Source organism: Acipenser ruthenus, chromosome 26, assembly GCF_902713425.1.
Source record: "Acipenser ruthenus chromosome 26, fAciRut3.2 maternal haplotype, whole genome shotgun sequence".
Taxonomy (NCBI): Eukaryota; Metazoa; Chordata; class Actinopteri; order Acipenseriformes; family Acipenseridae; genus Acipenser; species Acipenser ruthenus.
This window is the reverse complement of record NC_081214.1, coordinates 3852568-3872550: the sequence shown is the minus strand read 5'-3', so window position 1 is coordinate 3872550 and position 19983 is coordinate 3852568. Positions and strand designations below refer to the sequence as shown.

The window sequence follows — 19983 nt, the reverse complement described above, 5'->3', positions numbered from 1 at the left end:
CCACCTGTGACATTTTATATGACAGCTGAAACTGTGCTGCCTGTGTAGTAAGACCACAGTTCAAATTAAACCATATGGAGATAGTTCTTCATGAAGAAACATCACTTAAATATGGAAATAGTGATACTTTTTGATATGATATCTGTTTTGTGTGCTTATGTGGATACATTTACTTCTGCCAAAATAGGAAGTTAGTGGTCATTTTAAGCAATGTTTGTTTGCAAATGTACTGTGCTGCCATCTAGGCCGCCATTTCAAAGCGTTTCCTCCAGTCTTGAACTCCTATTTTTTGTGAAAAAAATCATGTTACAGTTTCAAAATGAAAAACAAAACACCTTGTGAGTGCTTAAGAGGGCTTGAAATAAGTAAACTTAGTAGTTTGGTTCCAGTTTTGCAAAACTGACACGTGTTTTACCCTCTTTAAAAAAAAATAGGAGTTGATGAAATGCTTTGAAACTCTGGCCCCTAGCCCCTTGTAGATGTCCTCTCAGTGAATTGTTGCCTGCTTGCAGGTGCTGTGAATGCAACGCCTCTCTCTCCCACTGGTACTATGAGAAGGAGGGGCGGCTGTTCTGCAAGAAGGACTACTGGGCCAGGTTTGGAGAGCTGTGCCATGGCTGCTCGGAGCCCATCGCCACCGGCCTCATCATGGTGAGAGATTCAGCAATTCCACACAATTTTGGATCCTTTTAATGTTAATTAATCATTAGTACAGGTTTCATTTGGACAGCCATGGTTATTGATGCTAAAGAAACTAAAGACAGAAACAGTTTTTGGTTTTTTTTTGTTATCAAGGTTTTACTTCTTCTCTTGATTTAATTACCGGACCAAAATAATTGTGTAACGGATTGTACACCATCTTCCCTTTTCTGCGTTTGTAAGAACCAGCTAGAATCAGAGTCCCACAGGAGGTGGTAATTCGATTCCACCCCCCACCCCTCTGTGCTATCTCTGCTCTCTAAGCACTTCTTTTTGTTTGCCTTTCACCTTCAAAACAGCTTTCCCTGATTAAACACAGTGTGGTACTTTCTACACTACATCCCTGTCTCTGTCAATACTGCCACTCCAAGACACAGAGTCTTCCACACGACCTTGTCTCGTAACCTTCCCTTGTTAGACGCCAAACCTCCTGCTGGTTCTCCATCTGTGACACAATCATTTTTAACCCTTTAAAAGGCATCCAAGGTTTTAAAATCTTTTTATTACTCCCTCTGTCCAGGGTGTTGTCAGTGTTACAGCTGGGATAACACTGCACCTGTGTGTCCACCCCACATCCTGCTGGTCCCAAACCTGTTTACTTTTGATTAAGGCTCTCGTGTCCACTGACTCCCCAGGCTGTCATGTGCATTGTGTCATGTGCATTGGTTATTATCTTTGCAGAGCTCTTAGAGACTCAAAACTGCAAACCGCTTGTGCAGTCTTGAAACTACTCTATACAACAGATCAGTCAACCCGCCCCAGTCTTTGCCCCCATATATTTTTCTATGCTTTTATTTCAAAATAAGATTCTGTAGGTTTATAATAGGGTTGTCGTTTTGCAAAGCTACTTGGTGCTGACAGAGTTAAGGGTATTTACCCCTATTTAAAACATATTAACAATGGGCCAATATTTGAATAAACCATATTGTATAGTGACACTATAAAAAGATGAACTAAAATAGTATGCACCATTTTAAACAGGAGCAATTACCTCTAGTGCAGCCTTCCTCTACATGTTGTATTACTGCTCCTCCTGAACAGCTAGTGCTAATTTAAGCTGGTAAAATGCATTGAATAAGTTAAGATACTGCTGTATCTCTATGCTAGCAGGAGGGTGGCCTCTCTCAATTCTGCTGCTGTCCTGACAGTAGTGGTGTTCTAGTTATACTTCACTCCTTGGCTTGGACCCTCAGTCCTACTTTCAGTAACACTGGTCCTTGTTCACAGTATATAATAGGCTTATGCTGGCGTTGCCTTAATTGCACTCTCGCACAAAAGCTTGCACTGGCACTGGTTTACAAAGTAACGGTTCAAAATCCAGTTATGTGGAACAGAGGGTCTCAACTGGATCAAGTTTTAAGAATCCCTATTTTCTTCCTCTTTTTTAAACCACATTGCTCTTGTTTCTGACTGTTTTTATCTTTGATAAGTTGGAGTGGAGCTTTGAATCTGTTGTCTCTGCTGTAAGCGTAATAGCTGCTTTTTCAGCAGGTCTTTTCCTGTGTAAAATAATTTAAGATGGCTTTGAACACCTCATCAATGCAAGGTACTTCTTCAAAGCTTTTAATTAACTCTAAAGGGTTCACCTTCGCAGATTCTAACGCAGATGCTTGAAATGACTTTGGACGGAAAGACCTGTTTACAGGCTGCTGTATTCCAAGATTCTGTCTAGTGCGGACTTGAGTTATGGCCACAACCAGCTCCACTTATCAAGGCCTCTCAGGACTCCACCTATTTCATTATTCTCAGGCTGTAAAAGAAGGTCTCAAAATATTTATCATCCCCTCTCGGACGGCTGGGAGGCGGTGGAGGCAGCAACACTAAATCAGCAGCCAAGTTCCTGATTGAATATCAGACAGAAAATAATGAACAATAATCGATGCATTGAGAACTCTATTATTCAAAAGCAATGTACAGACACAACTGAAAACTCGCCGGCGTCAGTAATATATTATAAACTTGAGGCTCCAAAGGTTTGTCTGATTTTTAATAAATATTTAATTGAGGCATACAAAATAAAAGCATTGGCGATAAATTAATGTAATAGTCTGTGCATGCTTAAGTATGTATGTTGTAGATTTTTAGCTGTATCACAAGAACCATTCATACAAGCGTTTTAAATGTAATGGTGTTTCTAGCAGTTCATTTATGGGTAAATTGTTTGGCTATAACCAAGTTTAAAGTTTCCATAATCTACCGTTTTAAAAAATCAACACCGGCTTAATTGTTTACAATGTAGGCAGTTGCCTTGACCATGCAGACCCGTCACTGTACATTAGCCCATGGAAAAGCCCGGATGTGTATTTGAAGATGCAGGAAGTTGACATGGACAGTAGGAAGGATTGTTCCCCAGCCTCTGACCTCGCTGTGTTCTTGGTTTCCATGTAAACCAAGTCCTTGCCCAAAGAGGAAGTACTAGGACTGGGAACAATTAATGACCCTTATAGTTCAACTTAAGCACACTCACTTCTAGACAAGCAAGGAACCCTTATCTCCCATTTTAGTTGGATTATTTTGCTTTTCATTGCATTTAATCATTTTAATTCCTGCGGCTCTGGTCTAATTATAACAAGACGCCCACAGAACTTCAAACTGAACATTTTCACACCAAATCCTATACCCCCTTGTGTAGTATAATAATAACTCTGCATCACAAAGTATGACTTGCCTAAACTCACTATGGCTTTGTATAATCTTTGCTAAGACCCCTAACACATTAATAACACAAGTTTTTTTTTTCTTCAGTCAGCCACGGGTTCTGACACGTCATTCCACGCGTGACGAAGTCAGAATTCCATTATGACTTCATCTTCCCTCCTACCCAGAAGTGCTTGTTTGTTTCCTGTGTGTTAGTTTTGCTGTATCTTGTCCTTGCAGATACAGGCCCTGTGGTGTGTGGGTTTGCAGGCAGTACGCTGACCCAGCCTAGTTCCTGTGGGCTCAGTCTCTTGACACATACCAGCTCAGCCCTCCTCCTCCTCCTCCTCTGCCCTGTCACTGTGACTGCCGTGTGAAACACGACTCAACTCCCACAGAGGACAGTTCATTTAGGAGCCATGCAGGAATTGTTTTTCCTGTAAAATATGAGAAATCTTGTGTCGAGTCTCAAATACTTACATTTCCTTTTCTTAACTTTTCTTAAACCGTGTAACATGCCTTATAATTTGGTACTGAACACCTTCTTTTATGAACTTTGTGCTAACTGCTCTTACTTTCTGGTCTGTAGTTGTTTTCAATTGAACTGTCAACTATAAAGCTGAGGGAACATGAAGCCATTTTGTGGCTTGGTTTCATGCCACTGCATGGCACACCAAGGGAGACTTGGGGTTTGATGCAGCAAAGTTGCCTCAAACTAGGTCTCCTGGAACTAAATGGCAAGCCACTGTTCCTGAAAAAACGCCTTTGTGTTCCCTCAGCTTACCTGTTAAACCCACAATAGTGCTACATTTTAGAAATAGTAAAATAAATGTAAGCATTTGAATGACAGACGTTTCGACTAAAAGCCTTTTTGAAGACATTGAGGAAGACTTCTAGTCAGGCACGTTTGTCACTGAATTGAAGTTTGCTCAGTAATGTGCCGAGATTCTCCTGTTTAATTGTTTTTTTCTCAACATGCCTTTTAAAATCCTGAAACTTAGTTTTAAACCACGACTTAAAACTGCGACAAAAACATTAGTTTGGTTAACATTTGATATCATAGTCATTACTGGTAGATAAGACCAAGTGCTTCATTAGGTGACCTCTATCTGTCGTCACGGCGATTTATCAAGCAGGTAGTGACCACTGTGACGGGCACTAATGCTTAACTAAAACATACATAGTGTTCAGTATCTAAAGCCTACCACCTCCACAGAGCTTGTTTTCTACTAATAAGGCACTGTCTGTGCAGCTTCACACAGAAGCATTATTATTTGACAGACAGTAACAGCGGCCTCACTTCCTCCTGCATTGTTCACATGCATCCAAATCACAAAGCTGTGCTGAAACTTTCACTTTTACTTTCTTGTGTTTCCCAGCAGCCAGACGCTTCTTTCTTTTTAAATAGAAGGAGGTTATTTCAGAATTTGGAACAACGTTTGTGGAACCTTGGTGAACACATTCTGTAGATCCCCCTCCCATTGGGGGAAGAAAAAACCTGAATTGAAAAGAGGAACAATTGAAATGCATTTAGATGTACCTTCTGCTTCTAATATGTGTTGTACATGGAGTTGCTTCTATGTAGACATTGTTTCAGAGCTCGTCTCTGTATTCTCAACTCAAATGTATGGTGTTTGTGGTTCAGTGGAGACTGACCAAAATATAGGTTGTATGCTAGCTTTAAAAAAAAACAAAACGAAAAAGAAAAGCACTTTTATAATAACAGCTTTTAAAAAGTGTTAAAAAAAAAGATGTCCTCCCTATAATATTTTTAAATAAATTGGCTGCAGATGGGATCGTGGCCTTGGGATTGTACAATGAACAACAAAGGTCTGGGTTTCAACCTGTCCTGAAATAGGTTGTCAGAGTGCTGTGCTCCACATTCACTGAGTATTTATTCTGGAGCTCAGTTCAGGGATAAACAAAGCAATTTAAAATACAATACGTACAGTATTACAGACTAGAGGGAATTCCATTTTGAATCGAAAGAAATGTCCTTGTAAAAGCTTATGTATTTTAAAGTGACATAATGTAATACACAAGCATCCAGGTGTTGCACGTTGCCCCTGTTTTTGCTTTAAACCCATGATAACACACATCCCCAATCCCTTTAATTACAGACTCCGTTTCATGGGGTCAGGGTTTTAAATGGGAAACAGTTTCAATAAATGCAGTGTTAATAACCATGTAATTAAATGGTTATGATGGAGTTAAACATTGCATATTTATATTAAACCACAAACCATACATGAATTTGTTAAGAATAGATGGCTTTGTTTTTTTTTTGTTTTTTTGCAGTCTCAGTTCATGGGACTTTTTACACATTTCCAAATCGAGTGTTCCTTCTGAGTTTGACTTGGCTATTTTTTTGTATTATTATTATTTGCAATGAAGAAGACCTGCCACAGTTCAACTGCTTTCGTTTTCAACACTCGCAACCTGCTCTCATGTTGAAGGGAATTAACCCTAAACCTCAAGGCATGGCGAACCATCATAGTCAGGGCTGTGCCAGTGTTACTAATATCAGATACTAGGAGAAGTAAAAGTTTGCCTGTGATTGTGGATTCCTGTTTTGCTGTGTGTTAATGTTGCTCTAAAAGGGGAATTCTATACAAATCTCTGAAGCACAGCCAGTGAGGCAGGACGTGGGCAGGGCTTCATCATTGCAGCAGTACTCTGAGCGTGTGAGAGGGAGGATGGGTGGAGATACCATGATGACGGTGATGACATCACCGCAGGAGGGCTGGCAGTGTTTCCATCTGTTGGCTGCTTCTCTGTGTTGTGTTTTGAGAGCAGCTCATAGAATGAACGAGAGTGCCGAGTGATTTGTGCGATGTTGGGAGGAGTTGTGTTTGGGGATTTAGAAGCGTTGTTCTGCTGTTGGAAATGGCTGAGACCCAATAAAAAGGTAAGGCTGCCTTTGGCAAATGTTTAAATTATTTTATATAGCGTTTCTTTTGCATTTTTAATTCTTAAAGTTGGGATCTTATCACAGTTTGTCCTCCTCTGCTGTATATACAGTATGCTGGTATTCTAACGCTGAAGTGTTTCGTAGTCCAGTTTAGTTTTATACTAAGAGTATACACTCTACAGATCAGACACCAGACCTTTGCTATTTACACATGCACTGTACTTTTTACACTGTTTTAAAGCTGTCGCCAAATTTACCTAAAGGGGAAATGTAAATGAGGAAGGTGTGTTATTGAATAGGATGGAAGGTGGATCGGGGAAGTATTGCTCACAGGGGAAGTCCCTTGTCTGGGGGCTGACCAAGACCCCGTGTTTTTCAGGCACGCTTGCATGCTCCCACCCAGCTTTGCTACATTTACCAAGAGACTGCACAGCAAAGGTTACCCGCCTTCAGAGAAGTGTACTCTACACGTGGTCCTGTATTGCTAACTTACAGTGCGCCCCACTTTTATAAGGCTATAGTCAGGAGACACAACCATGCCGGTTCTACAGTTCTACAGTTCTTATGATAGTGGAGGTGCTTTTAGTACACGTGTACTTCTACACTGACATTTTAGGACCGCTCTTCCAGTAGGGATGAAAATGAGCACGGGAATTCCTTAGAGCATCTGTTCTTGGGGTATAAGCATCTAGATTGTCGTTCCCGTCTGTGATTGGTTGGGCTTATGAAGGCTATATCTGTAAGGGTTAAACGCTTCAGTTGTCAGTCGTTCTGAGTGGTTCAGGGTTCTCTCTCGCTCCAATATTGAATTGTCTGAGCCTGTAGAATCCTAGTTGCTGGCTGCTTTTGAGTTCTTCCTGATTTCCAAAGAAATAAAGTGCCTGTTTCATCAGGTAGTATTATTATTTATTATTATTATTATTTATTTCTTAGTACTCCAAAAGGAGCTGGGAACTCGGATTCTACACATACAGGTAATGCAAGATGGATTCTGAATCGGAGACAAATGATTTGAATTCAATTTCAAGCAACAGAACTCTGAATCACTCAGAGAATATGCATGAAATGACATTTGATACGTTTGTTACAGTTGTCACAGAGCTGCGGACTGTAATTTATCATTTGACGGGAACACGAAATTCTTTCGAAGTACAGTTGCGGTAAACTGCAAGGATGGGTTTCTTTCTTACTGCCGCTGAGCGTGATGCACGAGAGAATCATTATAGAAAAGACTGCATTTTTTAAACATTAATTTTAATTTATGTGCATCTAGCGATGCCTCCCTTTTTAAAAAGGTGTCTCGCATTCCCATTGCCACATTAAATGGGCTTTTAAGAGTTCACACCTCAGAGCAGTCTGCCAAAGTAAATTACATTTTCAAAACGACCTCCCAAGGAAGGAAGGGTGTTACTTTTAACCCTCCCACCTCGTTTCCATGGAAACCTTTCTAGACGCACCCAAGGACAAGTTAACCTGTCTGTTTTGTAATCCTCTTAGACTTTGAGGACAAGTAGAAAAAAAACACTATTTTAAAATGTTATTTCTGAGTACTTTTTGTTGAAATTTATTTATTTCCCTTTTTTATTTTTTATTCGAGATGCATGTATAGAAATACAGCAAACACTGTGTCCCCATCAGCAGGGGTAAGCATACGAAATAGGACAGAAATAGGGACGAATATGGGTTTTTCAATAAAGGAGAACAACGCTCTTCTGTACAGTAGAATTAATGCGTGTTATTCATTTCAGACGTAATTTATATATTGTTTTCTTAACTTTTTGAAAGTCTTTTATAAATTCTATAATTCTTTCTTGTTTGAGATTTAAGCTTCATCACAAGTTTTTTTTTTTTTTTTTTTTCTGAGCCTGTGTTTTTCTGTTGCAGGTTAATTTGTGTACGTTTTACATTTCAAAACCGCTGTCTCCTCTGTTAATCTTTTTAATCGATATTATTGTATTTTGTAACTGCTGTTTTCTCGTGACCCTCTACCAGATCAATGAGCTGTACTCCAGGAAGAAAAGAAAATACATAAGATTGTATCTGAGCCAGGCTGATCAAAAATGTACCGCGAGAGCCAGTGAAAGAGTTAGAGTTGAGGAGCAACCTAGTGATCAGCTTTAACCAACAAATCAAAACGTGACTAGCTTAAAGATATATATATATAAACTTGCTATTTTCAATGATTAAACTTTGCAGTAGCCTCTGCAGTATGCTACAGCACTCTGAAGGACAGTATTGTAGATATCCCACTACTAACTCCACACTACCCTACTGTATCCCTTAGAGAAATGTGCAATAGTAAAAGCATTGCAAAAAAAGCATGGTGCAGCATAGGTAAACATTGCAAAGCCCAGAGAGTACAGTATATTAAACTTTTGCAAAACGAGCTAAACTATAGTAAATGCATAGTATAACCATGTGAAAAGTGCAAAAACATCCATGCTAAACTTTTTATAAGGAATTGAACAGTTAGCTTTGCTAGTTGTGATGTCAACGGCTACTCCTGCGTTTCAACTCTGTCCACCCCACCAGTAGAGGTCACTGTGGAGTAGTTCTGCACTGCTGAGTTTGATCCGCTTCCCTCATTGTTTCCTGTGCTTTTTGTTTCCCAGGTCGCTGGAGAACAGAAGTATCACCCCGAATGCTTCACCTGTCTGAACTGCAGGGTCTTCATTGGGGATGGGGACACGTATGCATTAGTGGAGCGCTCCAAGCTGTACTGGTGAGTGTGCTGGCCCGAAACACTGTGCTGTAACTTCGCAAACGTGTTTTGCACTTAAGCTAACAGAACAAACTTTAGCCCCATTGTGTCTGTTCCTACTGGTTTATTATTAAGAGGAAGCATGATCTTTACTGAAAACAAAACATCATGAAAACAAGCAATATTAGAAGACGTGTTTCCTTTTTTTTATCTGTTTTATTGTTTTTATTACTAATCAAACAATACATCGCGTGAAGCATTGAAAGAAAGAGACACGCTGTGTAATACATTAATGAGCTTTATGAAGCTTATGAGGTTTATGGCAGTAATGGAAGATTAAGTTGGTCAGGGAAATCCTTGTTTTCTGTCCCACGTCCTGATCATTGCTGTGTTACCTCTAGTGGGCGCTGCTATTACCAGACGATTGTGACTCCGGTCATTGAGCAGATCCTCCCGGACTCCCCGTGCTCCCGGATCCCGCACACTGTCACGCTGGTGTCCATCCCCGCCTCCTCCGACGGCAAGCGTGGCATCTCCGTGTCCATCGATGAGGGCTGCAGCTCCAATGGGTGTGGGGCTGACCACACCCATACAGTCAGAGTCAAGGAGTGAGTACATCAGCCAGGGATCCTGGTCCTCGGGGTTGTGCAACATGCTTGCATTAAAATGAGAAAGCATTTCTTTCTTTTAGCATTTTATATAAACAGCTACTAAAAAGAATGGGTTGCAAATCTGTACGACAAACAAGCAGTTTTACGTTTCTAAATAGAAAGAGGTGGTTTCAATGGATTCTTGCCAGCCCAACCCAACAGGGCCTGTAGATCCTGCAGGCACTGTGACTGCTTGTAGTAAACGTTACCCGTGTATTTTACCTTTTTACAGATTAGACACAGAGTGTATCAGCCCGGATGTGAAGAACTCGATCCATGTCGGGGACAGGATCCTAGAGATCAATGGCACGCCCATCCGAAACGTTTCTCCTGATGAGGTGAGACTCTTCTTAGCAGGCCCTTAGTGTGCAGTCATTGGGAGTGGAAACTCCTGACACCCCTAAACGGGTGTCATTCACAAGCTCGGACCTCAGATCAGCCCTCGGAGGAATAGTCGCTCTTGAGAACAGATGGGTGACTTGGGTGCAGTGAGAATGTGTGTTTTAATCCAAACTCCTGCCTTTTCCCCCCGCTCCCCCTCAGATCGACCTGTTGATCCAGGAGACGAGCCGGCTGCTGCAGCTTACCATAGAGCACGACCCCCATGGCTCGGGGTCAGAAGAGGAGGTGGACGGAGCGAGCCCGCTGTCCGACCTGTGCAGCCCCCTCAGACCCCTACCTCGCACCCCCTGCGCGGATACCAGCGGCATCCGCTCTCGAGTCATCACGTAAGGGCAGCTTCACCACGGGCACCCCTGCGTGATACGGGAAGGAGAGATACAGGGAGACAGCCAACATTAACACTGTGACATGGGGGGTAGTATTTATCAGCAGGTGTTCAATAAATCCTAGTCATTAACATGTGGATTTTAAAACAAGAAAAGCTGTCCTTACTTGAGAGGCAAGTAATCTTCCAGTCGGCTTTTAAAACACTCGGAATGCGGAAGTTAATTGCCATTGATTGGCACCCGATTGTAAACGTGAGGGAGGACAGCTTTTCTTGTTTTCAAAGGACCCCAGAGGGTGATGCTGACCCTCTTGTTGCCTGTGTTTTCTGACCTCCTTTTCCTCCGTGTTTTGCTTCTCCAGGAGGAGCTGCAGTATTGACAAGTCTCCCTGCTCCAGCAACACAGCCTCCCCCCATTCCCATCACAAGGATATCGGCCGCTCCGAGTCCCTGCGCGTCGTCACCACCCAGACTCACCGCATCTTCCGCCCCTCGGACCTCATCCACGGGGAGGTGCTGGGGAAAGGCTGCTTCGGACAGGCCATCAAGGTACTGCATCTGCCTGCTTTCAACTGGGCTGGGGACACAACCAATACCAGCCTCCCTCACTGTTCTGCAATTGTGAAATAAAGAACTGGGCCCTTGTACAGTAAAGTATAGTTAAAAATAAGCAGTTTCACCCATTCCAGGTTTTAATACAAGCTTGATTAGCCACAGCGCTTAGGTAACAAGCTCAGGTGTGTCTTATTAAACTCGTAGTAAAACCAGGAATGGATCAAAGTGCTATGCGATGGGAGTCTTATTTCTGTCCTTGGTACACGTGTACAATTTACTGTCAACATGTGAATTATCTGTAAAATAACAAGTGTAGAATGAGCTTCTTAGTTGGCTAGTTTTAGATGGGGTGTTGCTGCTGTCATAGTTGGTGGTAATGTGTAGGATATCCATTTGTGGTTTTGCCTTGCTCAAACAGTAATACATTTTCATGAATCGTGAAATTAGCTGGCAGCTTAAATGTAGATGTTCTTTTTAAATGAATGTAATAAAACAAGTGATTTACAGTTGTGGTGCTAAGTTTCAGCTCATGTCTTCATCAGTGTGTTGCGGTTAAAGCATTAGCCAAAATGCTTGGTTACGTTCTTCTAAATTTTACATCAGAATTTATGATTTTAAGATTAAGTTGTGTAGTGGGTGTAGAATAAGTATAAACAGCAGGTGGCGACAGAGAGGTGGCTTGTATTGACTCCCATCCAATGTTAACTAGAAGGTTTAAATGTGTATTTTCAGTTAGAGTACAAAAATCATTTCTTCTGAACTGCTTGTTTATTGTAATGTGTTATTTTAGGGCATTCTTTGCTGGGTGTAACTGGCACACCTACAGTATAATGAGACCGAAATTCTTAATTGGAGAGTCCACTTACTTTGCCTAACAAAAAACTTTTTTTTCCCACTTAAGTTGGCAATGCAGTCGTCCCTGTTTTTTTAGCGTTTTTGTTTGTTTGTTTGTTTGTTTTTGTTTTTTACTAATTCTAGTAGGAGGATCCAAACTCTAACATGTATAAGAACAGATACCAAATAGGGATGCCTATTTTGTCTGATAGTAAACCATATCACCACTGGTATTGTGCCTACTAGAGTTACCTAATGAATGCCAATACCCTGAGCACATCTGTAAATAGAGCTTCTATTTGGTTGACCTCTTCTTTAAAGGCAGTAACAGTAAACATGTATTTTCCTGTGCAGCGAATCTGTGCTGCTATGTCATGCTGATGTCACTTCCTTCCCGCTGCTAGGTGACGCACAAGGATACTGGGGAGGTGATGGTGATGAAGGAGCTGATTCGTTTTGATGACGATACTCAGAGGACCTTCCTAAAAGAGGTGAGTCTTCACCATTGTTACCCTTGAATACCAGCGCAGCAGTAGTGCTGTCTCAATCATGTTCGGGCAATTTGCCCATTCAGTAGTTTATTATATCTGGAATGCAACATCATTTCTGGGTGTCACTAAAATATGTCAGTCTGGTAATAGTTTACTGTAGAGTTGCCAAATCACATTACATGTTAGAGCCCTTACACTACAGGGTGTTGCCTGTGCACTATTTTAATCACCATGTTACGCAGTTATAGATAGCAGAGCATTAAATTACAAGACAAAATTAAGAGGACACTGGCACTCTGTAGCAGGCAAATGAAGTCCTTTTTATATGGAAAAAGCAGAAGCTCAGGTTGGACTGGGAACAAGGAGATCAATCAACAGTGAGCGTGGATCTGTGCGTCTGGGTTCTTCCATTGTGGCATTGGGATTATGGCTAGTTTCAGGTACTAGGCCAGGGCATGCATGCAATGTCAATATAAATAGATATATATATTTTTTTAACAGAGATAGATGTTTGCATTGGCATTTATGTTGTCAATACAGTAAGGAATTGGATGTTAATAATCGTAATGATGTTCTTGTGCACAAGACGAGGCTCTTAACAGAAGTGTATCTGCAGCTGATCGGATCCCCTGCGTACGTGACATCTAACCCCAATAAAACCGTGTGCTCCTCTCCCCCAGGTGAAGGTGATGCGCTGCCTGGACCACCCCAACGTTCTGAAGTTCATCGGGGTTCTTTATAAGGACAAGAGGCTCAACTTCATCACGGAGTACATCAAAGGAGGCACCCTGAGGGACATCATCAAAAAAATGGTGAGCTGCGGCATTGAGCCCGCTTTCATTTTCATTCTGGGCACCTATTTTAATCAAAGGCAACGCAGCTAGGGCGGAGATGCTGTGGGCTAGGACTGCGCTGTACTGTAGCCTCATACTAATAGAACAGGAAACCATTTTAAAAAGTGCAGAGGCGAGCAGCCTTTGCATTTTGATAGATAAATTCCGCTAACTAATTTTGGAGCTGCTACCAGTTTTGAAACCACTGCATGCGCGACTTGTGCTTGAACAGCTAACCTGAAAATAACGAATATAGAGCAAAGGGGTGAGCTGATGCATACGTTTGAAGCACAGCATGTGAAAAAGATGAGTAGAAATAACTGCACCATCTCCTTCACTGTAGTATTGTCTTTATTTCTCCTTTTAGGATAGCAGGTATCCATGGAATCAGCGAGTGAGTTTTGCCAAGGATATTGCAGCTGGAATGGTATGTTTGTGTGTAATGGGGTGTGGGGGTGTGGTAACAAGGCTGTCTCTGTGTAATATGCCTTACTGAACTGTAAATGCCTCATGCAAATCAAATAAATATGTTGCTGCTAAATGCAAACTGCTTCCCCTCTCGGTTTGTGTTAGGCCCCCCCGCACATACACAGATAGAGGCACAGCTGTGACTGTCGGAAATGCACTCCTGTCACTGTGTGGTTCTACACAGTACTGCAGCTGCTTTTCTTTTTTTCATGATTTTAAAGAAAGAAAATATCGGTTTGAAGAATGTGCACCTGCACTAAATTGTTTACCAAATGTGCTTTTGATTTAATATTGGGTTTTTTTGTGTGTTTTTTAGACCTACCTGCATTCCATGAACATTCTGCACCGGGACTTGAATTCATACAACTGTCTTGTTCAAGAGGCAAGTTCATCTGTCTGTCTGTCTGTATTCCATTTGCAGTCAAACCTGCCCCTAACAACCATTCAAGAGACTAGCGTCTAGTTTCACAGACCCTTACTGGCACGGATCTTGGACTACTTCACCTAAGGTAACATGAGGTTGTCCAAGATTGCCAGCAGTCAGGATCTGTAAAACCAGTCCTAGAAGTCTAGAAGGGGTCTTAAGAGGGAACATGTTTACACATCAATGATCACAAGAGCAGACTCCTGTTAATTCTTATGTAGTCCTTTCTCCTGCCATTGCAGAACAAGAGCGTGGTTGTGGCTGATTTCGGGCTGTCCCGGCTGATGGTGGAAGACAAGCACCAGACAGACAAGCTTTCCGCCAACAAACTGCCGACGCTGAAGAAGCATGACCGGCGGAAGCGCTACACGGTGGTGGGGAACCCTTACTGGATGGCTCCTGAAATGATCCACGGTAAGAAGGGTTGAGTTACACTGCAGTTCAGTAACACACGCTGTCTTCCAATAAGCACACGAACCGGCTTTAACCTCTGTGTTGCATTTCACATCCCTGTAGGAAAGAGTTACGACGAGAAGGTGGATGTCTTTTCCTTTGGGATCATGCTGTGTGAGGTGAGCGCATTCGGAATTCCTAAAAGAAATTTGTGTGGAAGCTTGCTTTTACAGTAGGGTGGGCTTCCTGAATGTGCTCCAGCGATGCAGTGTGATTAAACACACGTTCAAACTGAATGTTTCAGATCATCGGCAGGGTCAATGCGGACCCGGACTACCTGCCCAGGACGATGGATTTCGGTCTCAATGTCAAGGGCTTCCTGGATCGCTTCTGCCCCCCTGACTGCCCGCAGTCCTTCTTCCCCATTGCAGTCCTGTGCTGTGACCTGGACCCAGAGAAACGGTAACTATAACCCCTTAAAGAATTGTGTTCACAAAACACATACAGTGCAAAGTCTGCACAGTTTGATTGTGAAGCAGTTCCGACTCTCAGTTCATGGATTTTCTCACTGTTCTTCCAGACCCTCGTTTGCCAAGCTGGAGCAGTGGCTGGAGAACCTGAAAATGCACATGGAGAACCAGCGTCCATTGACCTCCGAACTCGACCGGACCATGCAGGACTTCTGGCAGAGCCACACGCGCTCCGAGAACGGGCTGCACACACACCCCGAGCAGCCTGAGTAACTGGCAATGGACGTAGGAGGGGGGGTGGGGAGGGGGGTCCACTCACATCAAACTGTCTGCCACCACACAGGCAGCGAGAACCCAGGTGTAGATAATGGAAGTTGGAACTGGTTTTCACTGGGACAGACTTGGCTATCAATTCTGGGGATTCGAAAGCTAATCAAAACGCACTTTCGTTATCGAACACAGAATGTCACTTCAGCATCACGGCTCTAGTCTATTGAATGTTTGTTTTAATGTTGTTCTCTTATTAATCATAGTACAGGAGTAGAGAAGTCTTTTAAAAGCTCCCTGTTACTGGAATCAGTGGGGTTTATTTATATGAATGGCACCTGTGACACACTAAAAGTGTTGGTTTAGGTTGAGCTTAAGTATTTTGTATTTTGACATTCTATTACGTTTTAAATAGAATTGTAAAATTATAAATACTTAAAGGGGGGAGAAAAAAAAAGAAAGGGTGCATTGACTTTAAATAGCCCTAACTGGTAGAAAGCAAGATGGTTTGGTAGCTTCTGAAGTGTACAGTAGAGGGCGCTATAGCATCATAACCTCAAATAGAATTCCACAGCTTCTTGGTCCCACATAATTGTGTCTAATAGGTCATCATGCACAGCAAAGCATGGTTGTTTTTGTGTATCCCGATCATTGCTGATTCTGATATCCGGATTGACTGTAAATAGTTGCCGCCATAATGTAAATGTTTAAAAGATTATAACTGTACAGAAATATTTTATATATTAAGGCTGCATATCCATATTTTTATTAAACTATTCATTGCTTTACATGAATAACCTGGCTATACTTTTAAATCCCCTTGCCTGGCAATGGAGTCTGCACTGCTTTGTCAAGCTTAGACATTTCACTGTAAAAACAAAACAGGGAAATGACCAGAAATAATGTGTCACCTATATGTCTGTATATCCAAACCCAACTACTGTCTCTTTTGGGGGGTTACCTATTGAAATGGTTACGTTTCTAGTGTATAGATGGCACCATGATACCAAATGTTTTCATGAGTAAGGCCAAAGATACTGTATCCAAATCAGAAACCTTGTTCGATCATTGGCTGTTCTTTTTTTCAGCCCTGATTTTACTGAGGTTCTTTTTACAGTGTAAAATGCAATACAATTAATTCACAAATCTGGTTCATTCACGGTTAAGACAGTGAATTGTACAAGTACTGTATTTGACTGTATATGGACCCTTCATGTGTGTGAAGGCTTCTGCAAAATAATATCTGGTTTATGAGATGCTCCGTTTAAACCTGTGATTCTTATCTACAGTGGCGAGGGCTATGCAAAAGTCAGAACTGAAAACGTGAATGAATCCTCCTGGAACGTGCAGAATTACCACTGCGCAGTGCAGCAGCTGTGTTAGGAGCTCAATAACACACTAACATGGCTTTTTCATTAATCACTACACACAATACCTAATTTTAAACACTCGTAAGATTTTCAGTAGTGCTAAGAAGTCTTTGGTGTTTGACCCATTTCTCAGTGAAACATCCTAAATCTAATTGTATAGCAGAGTTGCGTTTCAGTACATCTGAATCGAAGCAAAATCATGTCACGTCCCCACATTTCTGGTTTTAGGTTTTATTTCTGTAGTTTTGAACAGTTGTTGTATCCATTCTCACAGAAATAAAACTGTTTTGAGATCTAATCATGGATTATTCAAAGCCACACTGCCTGGTGCAAGGATGGGAATCATAGCTGTTGAAAATAGCAACACAGCACCGATTTTTCAACTGTACCATAGCTCACTGCGACACCTTTCAATAGACAATGCCCTGTTTAAAAAGCCCGCTGACTGTAAATACTAATGTAAATGTCTGTGTTTGGGTGTATTTACAGATACACACACACACACACACACACACAACACGTCCTAGCTCTGGATTAGCTGCATGGCATGTTGGCTTAGTGTTAGTACTCCCAATGCTTCAAACTTCAAGCTGTTATTGTAATCTTTAGCTGCTTATAAACTAAAAAAGAAGGAACGAATTTAAAAAGGTGTGTACAGAAAGCGGAGATCAGCTAAAAAAAAAAAAAAGTCAAACACAGCATTGCTTTATTATTATATGATTATTTAATGAATGCAAGTCACTGTTTGAGCCTTTCAATGAAGGGGGACAGGAGGAGTTTTCTATGTTAGAGCTACATTTGCCTGAGATGAGGGCTCAGGGGAAAGCAGCACATTGCAACCTGCAAGCCATGTGTTGCATTTGCTTACAGAGCAGAGCTGTAGAGCTGAACATTGTCTTTACACACTCACTAGAGAAATACAACTGGGTCACTTGTTGATGCAAGGCACAGTAGTGTAGCTGTCCTTTCACTTAGTCGTCATGTCAGTGCCTCCTGAAATGTTACTGTGATGAATTGCATTGGCATCCATCATTTCTGCTGGCCCGGGCAAGACGATAAATACAGCTCTTCCTGATTTAGCAGGAAAGTTGCCTTTACAGCCAATGTGAATACGCTACACAGCGTAGTTTGCCAGCTATTAGTATGGTTGTACGTCTTTGCTACAAACTGGGAAACTCTCCTGTACTTCCTAACACCTGTGGACGGGTCCCCTATGAAAGCTGTGCCATGGTAAGACCGCATTCGCTATAGCACTGTTTAATAATCCGCACTGTTAGGACCTTTCCTCAGGAACAGACCTCCCTGTTATTGAAGCACTTCAAACATACATTGAAGCACATGCCCCCCTTGAAATACTAAAATAATAATCTATAACATTACAAGAAATAGCACTCTAGATATATACATTAGAAATGTTGCATATTCATTAAAGAAAGTTAAGGTCGACACATCCATCGGTATGTACATCATGCTTGATATCAGAACCACTCGGTGTACCAAATCTTTACCACAAGAGATTATAGTTTGCCCATAGCCAGGGGGCTGACAGTAAAGAATACTGTGAAACACTGGCTAAGTAAAGCATCATTTTACAAGGCTGAAACATGACACCACTTCATAAGGGACCATTACCTCTGAACATAGCTGTGCCTTTCTGTTCAAGCTAGCCTTACCAACTACTTGTAGCTAGTTTTGTTAGTTATTTTTTATAATAAAATGGCCACCTGTATAGATTTTGTACCATTGCTAATAATTATGTTTTAATATCTTCTGTACTGTAACTTGTGTTTTTTTTTATATTTGTCATATCTCCATCGTCTGTTTTTTATTGTTTGTATTTTATTTTATTGTTTGTTGGTTTGTTTGTTTTACACAAGCTGTGAAAAAAAAATAGTAATGTGCGCACTTTAATCCGGGAAGTGAAGATGGGGAGGTCCAGGATGGGAAATAAAACTCCCATTGCATAGCAGTTTGATCCATTCCTGGTTTTGCTATGAGTTTACCAGCACACACTTGAGCTTGTTACCTATGCACTGTGGCGAATCAAGCTTGTAGAAAAACCTGGAATGAGTAAACTGCTATGCAATAGGAGTCTTATTTCTACCCCTGGTATTTCACTGTAATTGGAATAAAATGGGCGATCCCGCAAAGTCCTTTTTGTGTACGCGTGTTTCTTTCAGAGGTTGTGTTTGTTTACTGCGCTGTGTTGGAGTTCACTCCCCAAAAGGATGCAGCATCTTCTGCAAGTGAAAATCTATGTGTGCGAGTCCTCAAACTTTGGCAGTTCTCACTGCTTTGAAAAGTGCAATGAGATTCTGTATCTACACAGGCACTTGGTTTAATGTCTTTTCAGCAGACCAGACACATGGGGGCTATCTAGGGTACTCGTATGATGTTTAGACAGACAGGGCTGTACATGATACAAACTGAATGGTATAAACCTAGCATGAAACACATAACACAACTGCTTGCTGCTTTTTAGATTCATACTCCTCATAGAACATCTACCATTTTGCCAATGGCTTCAAAAAAGGGAGGCCACTCTTCCACCTTTCATTCTTCAAAGATTGCTGTCAGGCTTTGATTCTCCCTCTGTTTCCTGTCAGCTGTGCAATAAACTACTAGTACAGTAGTAGGGGGATGAAAGTTTACTTCATAATGGAATGGCAAGAAAAACATCCAACTTGTACTGTTTCAACAAACTGCAAAAAAGTCAACCCTGCTAGAAGTGGAATTATTTCTGGCATGCAGCTTCAGATTCCACAGCTTGACCTGGGACCCAATATAAAAAACAGATTTTCCTATGGAAGCCAGCACTGTGATTATTTATTTATATAGAGAAATTCACTAGAGTAGTAGCAGTCATAGCATGTACCCTGGTATCCCTGGTATTTACTTAATAGGTCTACTGTGTAACAGGTTTAGGTTTGATAATCCCTCCTCTCTTCAATGACATGAAACTCTGCAATTGTGCAATAAGATCCACGATTCTCAACTCCAGGTGTGTGCAATCTCTGAAAAGGGAAGTTAGTCTCATAGACAAGGTTAGGCTATTAGAATGTCACAAGGTGTCAGATGGAGCAGCCGGCTACTTCACTAGCATGCCATGCTGGTCCTTCTTGTGGGACTGGGTTTGAATCCAGGGAGTTACTTCCTTTTATTTTCAAAGACCTGGTTAATTGACCTTTATAGTCAATGAAAAGCAAGCTCTTCACTTGAAGTGAGATGACGCAGTGAGCTAATTCCCTGTAATGCTGAGCTGTTCCTGGCTTCCAATCCAACGTTTTCCTTTATTTTCAAATAATTGGTTAATGTGAAACAGTTTTCCTGTGGGAGCTGGTGGCGCAGTGGGTCAATCCTATGGCTGCCTCTTTCTGAAGACAGCAGTTCAAATCCAGTTCCTGGAGGTGAGCCACTTTTTCAGGAACAGCGGCTTGAAACCTGGTTCCAGGAGACCAAGTTTGAGGCAACTTTGCTGTATCAAGTCTCAATATCTTAGGAGCTGGTTTACTAAACTCAGATGGAGCAGCTCAAATGCAATGTCTGTACTGCT

General features: G+C 41.6%; 1 protein-coding gene across 4 annotated transcripts in view; it reads left to right on the top strand.

Annotated features, from left to right (window-relative positions):
- The window catches only part of LOC117430751 (LIM domain kinase 1-like), a 41316-nt gene extending 22733 nt beyond the window's left edge, over positions 1-18583 (top strand). For 3 of the 4 annotated variants that reach the window (XM_059000955.1, XM_059000954.1, XM_059000956.1), the window contains 14 exons: positions 513-651; positions 8860-8969; positions 9350-9556; positions 9831-9936; positions 10142-10326; positions 10688-10874; positions 12119-12205; positions 12886-13017; positions 13406-13465; positions 13823-13888; positions 14173-14344; positions 14447-14502; positions 14628-14785; positions 14904-18583. In XM_059000955.1, coding sequence (XP_058856938.1) covers positions 513-651; positions 8860-8969; positions 9350-9556; positions 9831-9936; positions 10142-10326; positions 10688-10874; positions 12119-12205; positions 12886-13017; positions 13406-13465; positions 13823-13888; positions 14173-14344; positions 14447-14502; positions 14628-14785; positions 14904-15066 — 1828 coding nt within the window. In that variant the 3' untranslated portion in view covers positions 15067-18583. Of the gene's footprint in view, positions 1-512; positions 652-6081; positions 6245-8859; positions 8970-9349; positions 9557-9830; positions 9937-10141; positions 10327-10687; positions 10875-12118; positions 12206-12885; positions 13018-13405; positions 13466-13822; positions 13889-14172; positions 14345-14446; positions 14503-14627; positions 14786-14903 lie in introns of those variants that run through there. The other variant, XM_034051169.3, reaches the window with a different exon arrangement.
- Positions 18584-19983: the final 1400 nt, after the last annotated feature.